Genomic DNA, 12,073 nt, shown 5'->3' on the forward strand with positions numbered 1-12,073 from the left:
TTTTGTGCTACAACCAAACTTAATTTCTTAGCTGCATGTCTTTCCAGAATAGTTGTATCTTTCAATCATAGACTGATCCTCTGAATAGATCACCCAGCCAATATGTTTGTGCTGTGATTACTGGTTTTTCAATACAGACAGTGAAATTTGAACTCAATGAAGCAATGGTTCGATTCCAATAGTGAGCAGATCTGTGTGGAGTTTGCATGTTCTCCCTGTGTCTGAATGGATTTCCTCTAAGTTCTCCAGTTTCCTTCCTCAGTCCAAAAAAAAATGCAGAAGGTTAATTGAAAAACAAAATGGGAACGTTGCCCTCATCCGTGAAAGAGAGTGAATGGTTGGTTGTCTCAAAATGTGGCCCTGTGATTGACTGGCAACTGGTCCGGGGTGTACAGCACCACTTGGCCAGACACTAGCATCCCCCACGACCCCGAGTGTAGTATAAGAGGTAGATGGTTAATGAATTTAAGAGAAGAATGAATGTCGTCATTTTTGCGCACAGGCGTGGAAAACTTTTTGGTCACAAACTCCTCAACTTTAAGACAGACCCATAAACAGTAAACAGAAGTCATATTTCAGCTGAAAATGAAAATCAGTTAAATTAAAACATTTGAATATACTTTAGAATTAGCATTATATCAGTATCTGCTGTTGGACTGTAAGTATCCTAATCAAATTTGGGGAATTTGTCATTTACGCATTGTGATATCACAACACATATTTAATCATACTGACAGTGAAACAACCTCCCTGCAAATGTAAACTTAGATGTGTGAAATGTGGCAATGGTGAACTTTTAAGTACTTTATCCAACCCCCCCATATAAAACAGCAAATATTATTTCAAGCTCAACGGAAGAGATGTTGGGGACAAGAGTTTAAACGTATCACTAATGCCAGTCATATATTTCCTGTGTAATTTCTGAGACATGCTGTTTCTGTAGCCCTGGTTTTGCTTAATGAAAGTGGCATGTTGATGTATGATGTGGTAGAGCGAAAGCCCAGCTCCATCCCTGACTCATTTCCACACATGATTAACTCCTCCTCCAGCATCTGATGGGCCAGTATACGAAAGGCACCCAGCCCTTCTTCCACTGGGAGTTTGGACCAACTGATTACAGCAAAGATGGGGGTTACACAGTGACTGAACAATTTACAGTGAGAGTAAAAACATGATTGCTTTGTGGTTTGGTCCATACCATTTAAGACAAGAAACAGAAGAGATTACATGGAGAGAGAGCTGTGTTGAGTTTGTTTTAACCAAATGTTATTCGAGGTTAAACAATTACCCTTTTTCCCATCAGCCTTCTTATAGTTTCTCAACATCTTCTGTCCAGACCGGATGACTTGGTCATTTTCCACAATGATAATTCTTGTCCTTCAAAATGTGTAGTTAAACAGTAGTTTTAAGTAGTGGCTCCTGTGTCACTGTCAGTCATTCTTCTGGCTTTCTCTGTTTTACTAATTATAGCTATTTGTGCAGGCCATAAAAATAATACATTGTAATGGATCTTGCCCGTCTGCATAGCAAGCTCATGTGAGTCTGAGGTGTGGTCTATGTCTGCCAATGTTGCAAGTTTCTTTGGTCGGTTTCAATCACAGGTGAATCCTGCCAATATAAAGGATTTTGCCAGTTATTCAAGGGGCCATATCAGTTATGCATAGATGTTATAAAAAAAATGGGCTACCATATTAAAAGATTGTGATTGAAGCCTTTAAGTAACAGATTTGTGCTTTAAAGTTTATATTTTTATCTCATTGGCAATATATCAGGACATTATGCAGGAACTCTAAAATAAGAAATTGTATTTTAACACTTGTCTAAAAGTGAGAAAAGTGGTCAGTATAGTGAAAGATAGTTAGTGAATGCAATGTCAAGGTAGTGATTCTGGAATGACTGTCTAATGCATTTCAAGCACGACTTAACCTGTCAAAGTCATTTAATTCAAGGCATTTTGCTCTTAATATCACCAGAAGGACTACTTACTGTATAGTGCATCATAGTGCATCATTGACCTATTATAGGAACTGAGCTGTTGGGATGCTAGATTTATCATGCATATACAGGCAAATTTGCATAATCACGGCAAAAGTTATCACAAAACTAACAATGTCCCTAAAGGTAAGGGTGGAACTTTGCCTCTTTGGAGTCAAGATACTAATAGACCTCACATCAGATTTTAAAAAGACATCTCCAGTGTTCCAGTCAGGTGCAAGTGACCTTATCTGTAACATTGTGCTTGCCGAGCATCTGCAGTGTTGACCAGTGACCCAGTTCATTAGCTTTGTGATGGAGTAAAAGGCAGAGGAGAAAAAAGCGAAAGAAAACAAGACAAGTAATGCAACTGATCTTTCTGAGCACAAATGTAACTTAAATTCTCAGAGGGTTGCAGTCCTATTTTTGGAATGTACAATTGTAGGATTTCTTAATTAAATCCAAAAAAAGGCATCACACATTTAGACTTAAGTGATACTATTTACAGTGTGGCTTACACTGAAATAGCAATTAACAGTGCTTTATGGTGAAAAAGGTCAATATTTTAGTTTGATAAAATAGACTAAAAACTAGCAATATCTACAAAGCTGCAATCATTTTTAGAAGTTGCTAATTCTTATTATTACATCCATGTGTGTAAACTAAAGAACATCAATTTGAAAATGGAAAATTCAACTAATTATAATTACTGTACTATACTGTTTTTATCTTCAGCAAATCAGGCTTGATTTGAAAGGCTTAAATAGTTTCATCTCATGTAGAGATGTCCTTTACAAAATGATGCAGTCTGCACAGAAATTCTGTATTGATTAAAATATTAAAGTGTTTAGCTTTTCATTTGTTATTCAGCATTTCTTCTTCTTTAAAACCAACCATTATAGATTTTGCAGTGGCTTTCTCTGCAGTGTAAAGACAAACCCAGAGCGTGGCGCAAGCAGCAAAGACTCAGCTGTGTTGGCATGGTAACACAACTGAGATGTGACAGCTGTGATGGCGACCACTTCGCCGGTGAAAATGCCACACTCAGCATTTTCTGTCCACAACCTCCTCTAACCTCCTTCAAAGAACTGTGCAGCTCAATTATAGATTATACAAAGGCACACTCGCATGCTTCTCAACATATTTTAAACCATGTTGCTTTTCCACACATCATTTCTGGAGGTACCAGTGCATCTCTGCGCACACTGTGGAGCCGTATATTTTTGGGGACAGATTTCTCTTCAACAGCAACTATTATATATAATTTGATATGAACACACTGATGTATCTATGACTGAAATGATTCTGGCTTTTTATTCCCCCTCCCCAATAAACATAAAAATGTACAGGGTGAACTGTAGATACTGGAGGGAGGAGGGAACCCTAATAAATGTGTGTATGGGCTCTGAATCTTATATATTTTATATCAGTGGAAAATGAAGACTATCACAGCAGGTTATAAATTACATTTCTGTTAGAGTTTATTTGTATTTGCAAAAGGTATATGTAAAAAAACTGCAATGCAAAAGCAAAAACTGCATACAGATAACTTATATAATTGTCCGCAATGTGTAATGTTGTCGACCATTTCTAAACCTCTAACTGTTGTGTGCAGCCATTTTTCTGTTGATCTACAGTGTTTCAATATAATTTGAATTTGATGACACAAGGTGAACATATACATGCACTGCTAGAAGGGGCAACCACAGTGGAAGAACTCCACACTGCAAAAGTAACTGAATTGCAGTTTTTGGAAGTCGCTTTGGATAAAAGCTTCTGCCAAATGACTGTAACGTAATGTAACTGACCCTTGGGCTCCAACTTACTCTGCATTAATATTCATTTTATTCTGTCCATGCTTTACAGGGGAGGAACTTAAGGGAAAGATTACTGTGCGTAAAAATAAGAGGGACCCTCGCTCCTTGCTGGTGACGTTGGACCTTCAAGACAGGAAGCAGGCCTATAGGCTGCAGTAATTCCAGCCATGCCTGTGCAGTACAAACTCTAGGTGACCTTACTAAAGGACTATTTGATGCAAAACAACCTACTTTTTATTGATCTCCCTAATTTGTATGATTTTTCGGCGCCTCGTAATAAAATTGCAATATCATTTAATCTTTGAATGCAATTTGTGATTTATTGTGTTTGTATTGTGAATTTTTAGGAAACTGTTCAATCCAAATGTGTTTCTTGTTTTAATCGGTTTGAAGCAAAGGTTACAAATTGAATTTGCCATCTGTTGTAAATTTCTCTGTTATCAACACAGAATTGTTTTTTATTTCCTTAAGTTGTATGAATTAGTGTCGTAATTCTGCAACTTTGATAGAATCTGTCAACCTGTCTACATACCAAAATATGAATACTATATTGTAAAGTGTATCTTCATCTACTTCTCATGAACACCTTAATTAGTATCTTTATAGAAGTTCTTCCTTTCCTTTCAGCTGCTCCCTTCAGGAGTTGCCAAAGTGAATCATCCACCTCCATCTAACCCGAATCTCTACACCAGTGGTCCCCAAACTACGGCCTGGGGGCCAGATACGGCCCGCCTCCACATTCTGCCCGGCCCCTGAACAATACCAGAGATGCATTATGATGCAGGGTATTTAACCTACAGTGGACAAACAATTTTTTTTTGTTCCATTCAAAGAAAAGGCTGTTTGTGTCATCTGTCAAGAGGCTGTATTCAAAGAATACAATCTGCGCCGACACTATTAATCCCTTCACAAAGACAAGTATGATAGCTTGCAAGACCATATGCGAGCAGATAAACTCCCAAAGCTAAAAAGTGGACCATTAGCTCAGAGGGATACATTTGTACACCAAACGAGATGTGTCGAAGAAAATTTGGGTAATGTAGATGCAAAGCTGCAGCAGAAGATGAAAGAATTTTACTTTTTTTCATTAGCACTGGATGAGAGCAAGGATGTGCAGGACACAGCACAGCTGCTAATTTTTATTCGTGGAGTTAGCGCAAACTTTGAAATTTGTGAGGATCTGGCAGCCCTTCAAAGTCTCAAAGAGACTACGAGGGGGAGAATATTTGTGAAAAACTTGAAAAGGATTATTTGGTTATTATTTATATCATATATAGTGTTATTACATTAATAGTGTTATCATTAATTTTCTGATTCTTTTCCTTTTTGTCAAGATCCCAGAAAAAGTTAATTTTTGGTTATGTGTGGCTTTCTGGAAAACAATAAATTTTTACGTTTAGACACCTCTCCGATCATCACACTTTTTGTAACAAACCCGTTCCCCCTTTAGAGAAGGGAAAAGTTATTTGGCCCTCGCAAGAAAAAGTTTGGGGACCCCTGCTCTACACCCTCTGCTCTCATGCCAAATAACCCGATGTCCTCTTTCAATCCATCCATAAATATCTTGGACCTTCCTCTCAGGCACCTGCTTGACAGTTCCAGTCTCAGGATCTATTTACTGACATATTTACTATCTCTCCTCTGTACAAGTCCAAACCATGTCTTTTTGGCCTCTGACTTTATTCAGACTTCAAACCTTTTAATGTATGCTCTCCCTTTGATGAGCTCATTCCTGATACGATTCATCCTCCTAACTCCCAAAGAAAACCTCAACATTTTTATCTCTGCTGCTACCTCTAGCTCAGTTTCCTTTCTTTTCCTCCGTGCCACTGTCTCTGACCCATACCGTACAATATAGCTTGGCTCACCATGTTGTATACCTTTTCCTTTCATGATGGCTGATCCTCTTTTATTGCACATCACACCCGACGCTTTGATTAACCCATTTCGACCTACTTGCACGCATTTCTTCACATCTTTTCTACATTCCCCTTTGCTCTAGATTGTTGACCCTAAGTACTTAAAACCCTCCAACTTCCTTATCGCTACTCCTTGTAGCTTCACTGTTCCTCTCGGTTTCCTCTCAGTCATACACATGAATCCCTCTCCTTTCCACAGCATTTCTCCACCTCTAGATTTGTACTACCAGTTTTGTACTCTCACGACGGATCGCAATGTCATCTGTAAACATCATTGTCCATGGCGCTTCCTGTCTAACTTCATCTGTCAGCCTGCCCATCACCATGGCAAAGAAGAAAGGGTTCAGAACTGAAAACTACAGCAGCCTGTCCTAGACATTTCCATACCTTCACCAGTATATTATCAGAGGAAACTGTCTAACCTATTATACTCCTGCACCTCATTTCACTGCCAAATCTACTTTCCTTCCAGATGTCAAAACAAGTACTCTCCTACTTGTCTCCCTGATCACATTAGCTTCCGTTGTCCAATTGCCGGGTCATCTGGAAGCTCCTCCCTCCCCCATGGCCTTTCTAAACTCCCTGAAAATCAAACCACACTCTTCCTTTTCAGCATTTGTCACTTGTACCTCTGCTCCGCATTTGTCCCTTTCATCTTCCATGCCATTAGATTCATCCTACATACCACCATGCTATGCTGCCTGGCTGGCTATACTCACATACCACTGCTTTGCGGTCACTGTTCAGATTACATCTCTATACAAGATGTAGTCCAATTGTAGGCTGCAACATCCACTCTTATAAGTAACCCAATGTTCCTGTCTCTTCTTGAAGAAAGTATTCACTGCTTTCTTTTTGCAAAGATTACAACCATCTGTCCCTGTGTTCCCATCCTGGATACTAAACCTGCCCATCACTTCTTTATCACCACTGTTGCCCACACAAATTACCACTCTCACCTCTGGGGATATTCTGTATAGCTTCATCTAACTCACTCCAAAATTTCTCCTCCTGTTATTACTCACATCCTGACATTGAACATCACATTTTCGTTATTCTAGCTCTGTCTGACGTTCAAGAATATTTCTTTCAAGCTCCTTCAAGATAACTCCCATTTCATTTCTCCTCTGATCAATAAACTGATAATAGAACAACTTAAATCCTGCTTTAAGCTTCTAGTATTGCTGTCTTTCCACCTGGTCTCCTGGACACACAGTAAACAGTAGCTGGGCCTCAACTGATCCGGTATGTAAGTCACAGGTTTGATTTGCATGTTTAATCTTGCATAGCATATACATTTTGCTTCTGTCAAAACCCTCTTGATTCATCCAGGCTCGAGACTGAGTCAAGGAGAACACGAGCTTGTGCCCCTTTGGAGCTGCATTAGTTTCTTTATGTAACTCCTCTTAACAAAGCAAAATTGGAATCGTCCTCGGCATCTGTTCTAGAGGAGGGATCCCTTATCCATGATAAACAAACAAATGAGACTGCCTTGCGTGCACATCATTAAGATTAGACTATCCAAAACACAAAAGATTCAAATATATAAAAGAAAGATGTGTGACTTGAATACATCATTAAAGCATTAGCTGTTTTTAGAGCATAGGTCTAAGCATAGTTCAACAAGTTAAGATTCAAACTAATGGAGGCAGCATCCTGTTTTGTCAGTTGTATGAACTCAGTGTATGCAAGATTTGATATTGTCATTTTAATTGCATGGATGTGTCTTTGCACAGTGTTTTTGCATTCATTTATTTAATATTTATAATACTGACTCTGACAAAGACACAAGAATCTGTTTTTGGATCCAGGGATGTATGAATCACAGGCTTCACTCTCAATAAAAAAATAATGTGGGCCAAATTTAGCACATTCATCCTTTCGTTCGAAAGTATTTTTATGTCCCATAAACATGTTCATTTTGTCACAAAATCCAACCCCTTGATTCCAGCCTGCCTTAATTGTAAAACCCCTTCAAAAGCAGATACACTTAATATCATTAATTCAGACCCCCCCATTTTGGGCTATGATTCAAATACACATTTTCTAATCAACTCTGTCATTTCTACGCATTTCTTTTCATCTCAAGATCCTTTTTCTCATTGTCCTACATTGTGCTGTGCAGTGTCTCATATGGGCCGTCATCCATCTTACATTAGTTTACTGGCACACACTGAAGAAAATTTAAGGTCTACAAAAATACCGTTCATTTAGATGCTTCAGTGAGCAGTTGAGCTTGCCATTTAAGATATTTTCCTTCACTGTCTCACTGAATTGATAAATACAGGAGTCATCTTTTAGTAGGTGAAGGAGAGCGGACTAAATATTCGATGGACTAAATAACTTCTGGGCAAGAGGTTTGTTAAAGTGGGTCAAATGGACTTTTTGTCGTCCAACCTCTTGAACTACATTCCGTGAGGGAATTTTCAAGGCAGTGGAAACAAATGCTCACTTTTTTGTAGAGGAATGATTTACAGTTTGCCCAACTACCTACTTAATTTGTGAATCAACAAACCCTGTAGGTAATTTTGTTTAGTTAAAAAGTTTTTTTTAAAAAGCCATTACAGTGGTCTATTTTGTTTTTACAGGAATCTTGAAATCTTATGGATCCCTTCCACAATCAGAAAGACATACTTACATAAAACAAAACACCCTGGACCCCATGCACAGCAACGTCCATGGGGTGCACAGGTCTGCACCCCGCCTCCACTTTGGACAGTCATATCACATCTCTCTGTTTCCTTACCCCGCGTGCAGACAGAGACTGAAGCAGACAAACGCTGTAACCAGAGAAATCAAACTCTGGACCCTGGACTCAGAGGGCATCCTGCAGGACTGTTTTGCTACAACTGACTGGGATGTGTTCAAGACTGCAGCCACTCAGGAGGACTCTTCTGACAGCACACAGGAGTATGCTGAGTATGTGACTGGGTACTTCAGCACTTGTGTTGTAAATATTGTGCCCACTATACCAGTCAGGAAGTTCCCCAACCAGAAGCCTTTGCTGAACAGTCAGGTATGCCACATGCTGCGTGCCCGCTCTCATGCGTTTAGGTCCGGCAATGAAATGGTGTACAAAGCTGCTAAGTATGGACGGAAGAAGGTCATCAGAACAGCCAAGAGATAGTAGAGAGAAGCTGGATGGCTTCAACTCCACTGCTGATCCTGGGCGGATGTGGCAAGTCCTGCAGCACATCATGGACTACAAGTCCACCACCAGCATCAGCATCTCAGCAGACAGCCTGCCTCAACATCCTGCCTCAACATCTTCGGCGCGCGCTTCAAGAGAGCAATGCTGGGCTACATCCAGAACGGCGTCCTGGAAACCCTGGACCTGTTGCAATTTGCATACTGGCCCAACAGGTCCCTCTTCCACCTAGAAAACAAGAGACTCCTACGTCAGGATGCTTTTTGTGGACTACAGCTCTGCATTCAACATGGTCATACCCCACAAACTGACAAACAAAATCTCCAGCCGTGGCCTACACCCCACCCTCTGTGACTGGCTCCTGGACTTCCTGATTGGCAGACCCCAGTCTTTCAAGATAGATAACAGGACCTAAGCCAGCATCATCATGAACTCGGGCACTCCTCAGGGATGTGTCCTCAGGATGGAGGTGGCGAGTCTGCTGGTGTGGTATGAAGACAATAACCTCATCCTCAACAAGGACAAAACCAAGGAGATGATAGTAGACATGAGGAGGGAGAGGAGACCTCATCAGCCACTGTTCCTCCAAGGTTGAGAGCGTGAGCAGCTTCAAATACCTTGATGTCCACTAAAGCAAGGACCCCTTTGGTCCCTCAACACCATGCAGACAGTCAGGAGGGCTCAACAGTAGCTGTACTTCCTGAGGAGGCTTTGGCATGTCGCCGAAGATCTTCAGTAACTTCTACAGGTGCATTGTTGAGAGCATCCTGACCAGCTGCATCACTGTGTGGTACGGCAGCACCACTGCTCTGGACCGCAAACATTTGCAGTGAGTGGTAAAGACTGCTGAGAGGATCACCAGAACCCCACTGCCTTCTCTGCAGAGCACCTATCACCACAAAGTCCACGGGAGAGCTGCTTCCATCGCCAAAGACCACGCCCACCCCCAACATGGACTGTTAACACTCCAGGAGTGCGAAATGTAGAACAACATGATTAAAGAACTCATTCTACCCAACTGCCATCAGACTCTTTAACAGCTGACACACATTGTTCTTGCACTTGCAAAGTCTACTGCCCACTTAAACTGCACTCATCCTTGCACCTGCACACATAGCTGCATTCAAATGTCTTATTGCACTGCCACTGTTCTATTGCACAGCTCATATTCATATCTATAGTCATATTTATAATAATGTTTACACTTCCTATCAGCACATATCCAAATGCACTGCGGTCAGCAAAGTAGGAATTTAAATGTACAGGGAAACACATTTCTATGCCGACAATAAACGCCTTGAATCTCTTGAAGCTTGAAAACTTTGACATTGTGAGAAATTAGAGCGTGTGTCATTAAAATCCTCAAAACGGCAATTATTCTGTTTTTTTTTTTCATGTGTAGTTTTGTATTTCAGCACATAAGCTATTTTGCATAATGCTGTGCTGGTTATATGATGTACTCACAAATGACGACTATGGGACCAGGACCTGGACCCCCCTCACAAAGGTTTTTAAATCCACACACCATGCTAGTTTCCATGAATTGAAATCCAATTTTCAGATAAATACTTCCGTTATCTCTGTTTCTGGAGTCATCCTTCCATTGAAGCGCTGGCAGTCAGTCGTAGAGAAGCACAGCTTTATGACAAGAGAGGCCCTCTAAAATTTGTTTAATATTGTCTTTCACAAACCTCTTCTCTGAGGCTTTACTTTTATTGAATCTGTTAATGCAATTTTGCCCAAGTGAACTCATTGTATATGCTAGGAATATTTGTAGTAATGCCCTCTGCACTTTCAAACAGATCTGTTTGTTGTGCATGGTTTATACCAGCCACATCCACAATTCTGTTGCTAATTTATTTGGCATGACTTCTCTCTAACAACCCTTTAACAAATAAGGGGGGGGGGGGTGAAGGTTATTATTCCAATATCTATTTCCATGGTCCTTTCCAGTTTTAATTATTTAACTGTATTCTAGGTCACAATTGATGGTGATGATGGCGATGATGATGGTGATGATGGTGACCTCCACTGCGTGGATCGCCTTTCTGCAGGCGCTTCAGATGGATGTGGCTGCTTATCACTGAGGCGACAGTGGGAGTGATCAATTAATTACACGGACTCGTGTAATTAACGAGCACAACCACACATAGTCGCTCAGCCAAGACTTCCACCCAGCGTCAAATCGCCCGAGGAAGGATTGGACTCGAGGTAAAAAATTGGCCAAATAAATAAACCGAATTTAGTTCGTAAAGGTGTTTTGGGTGGAAACAACCCTCCCCCCTTTGTTTTTTTTTTTTAGAATGGGGAGGGAGCACAGTTAGTGTATCTCAATATTATGGACATCTTTAGTGTAGCTGTTGTGTCCTCAGCCAAGCATGTTGCGATAAGATGTGTGTTTGTGTGTGTGTGTGAGAGAGAGAGAAAGAGTGTGTGTGTGTGTGTGTGTGTGTGTGTGTGAGAGAGAGAGAGAGAGAGAGAGAGAGAGAGAGAGAGAGAGAGAAAGAGTGTGTGTGTGTGCGTGAGTGTGTGTGTGTGCGTGTGTGTGTGTGTGTGTGTGTGTGTGTGTGTGTGTGTGTGTGTGTTTGTGTGTCAGTCCGTGTCTTTGGCTCACCGTGGAAGAGGAGCAGAAATCAATTACAATTATTCTCTGTTGACAATGTAATTAAAGTCAAGGCGGCGGCTAATACACCCGCTTCGGTCTCTTATCTGGAACGGACGGAGATTTACAAGTGTGGGTGGGGTGTGTAAGGGTGGCGGTGCGGAGCGTGCGTGGCGGCAGGGCCCCCGCAACGAAACTGCCTGAAACCCCCGGCGGCTGTCTTGAAATCAGCGCAGGCTTGAACGAGGAAACGACTTTTTTCTGGTTGAATGAGAGAAATAAAAACTATTCATGTGGCTGCCAGTTATTACCTTCATGCTCCCCCACTCCTCGGAACTGCACGGAGATCATGAATATTAATCGTTTCCCGCCCACCCCCTGGGAATATAAAAAAAAAAAAAGTGGCAGCACTGCGTGGCCAAAAACATCCCATCAGAGGTTATTAAAGCGCAGGTCTTTCAAGAGTCGGATTTTTCACAATTTTACGAAAATGATTGAAAATGATAGTCATTCCCCATGGCTTTATAATTAATGTGAAAATGTAAAGTCCCCATCATGGCCAAACTGTATGTTCGTGTTTCTGTGGCTGTATGATGTGGGTTTCACTGTTTAT

The 12,073-nt window shown here is 40.9% G+C and overlaps 1 protein-coding gene across 2 annotated transcripts in view; it reads left to right on the forward strand.

The window, feature by feature from the left end:
- prmt3 (protein arginine methyltransferase 3) overlaps positions 1 to 7,375 on the forward strand; it is a 54,273-nt gene extending 46,898 nt beyond the window's left edge. The window contains exons 16-17 of one of the 2 annotated variants that reach the window (XM_086139867.1): positions 3,841 to 3,982; positions 4,419 to 7,375. In XM_086139867.1, coding sequence (XP_085995993.1) covers positions 3,841 to 3,950 — 110 coding nt within the window. In that variant the 3' untranslated portion in view covers positions 3,951 to 3,982; positions 4,419 to 7,375. Of the gene's footprint in view, positions 1 to 3,840; positions 4,389 to 4,418 lie in introns of those variants that run through there. The other variant, XM_086139857.1, reaches the window with a different exon arrangement.
- Positions 7,376 to 12,073: the final 4,698 nt, after the last annotated feature.

Source organism: Fistularia commersonii, chromosome 3 (genome assembly GCF_037954325.1).
Source record: "Fistularia commersonii isolate RoL2024-O1a breed Wild chromosome 3, RoL_Fcom_v1.0, whole genome shotgun sequence".
Taxonomy (NCBI): domain Eukaryota; kingdom Metazoa; phylum Chordata; class Actinopteri; order Syngnathiformes; family Fistulariidae; genus Fistularia; species Fistularia commersonii.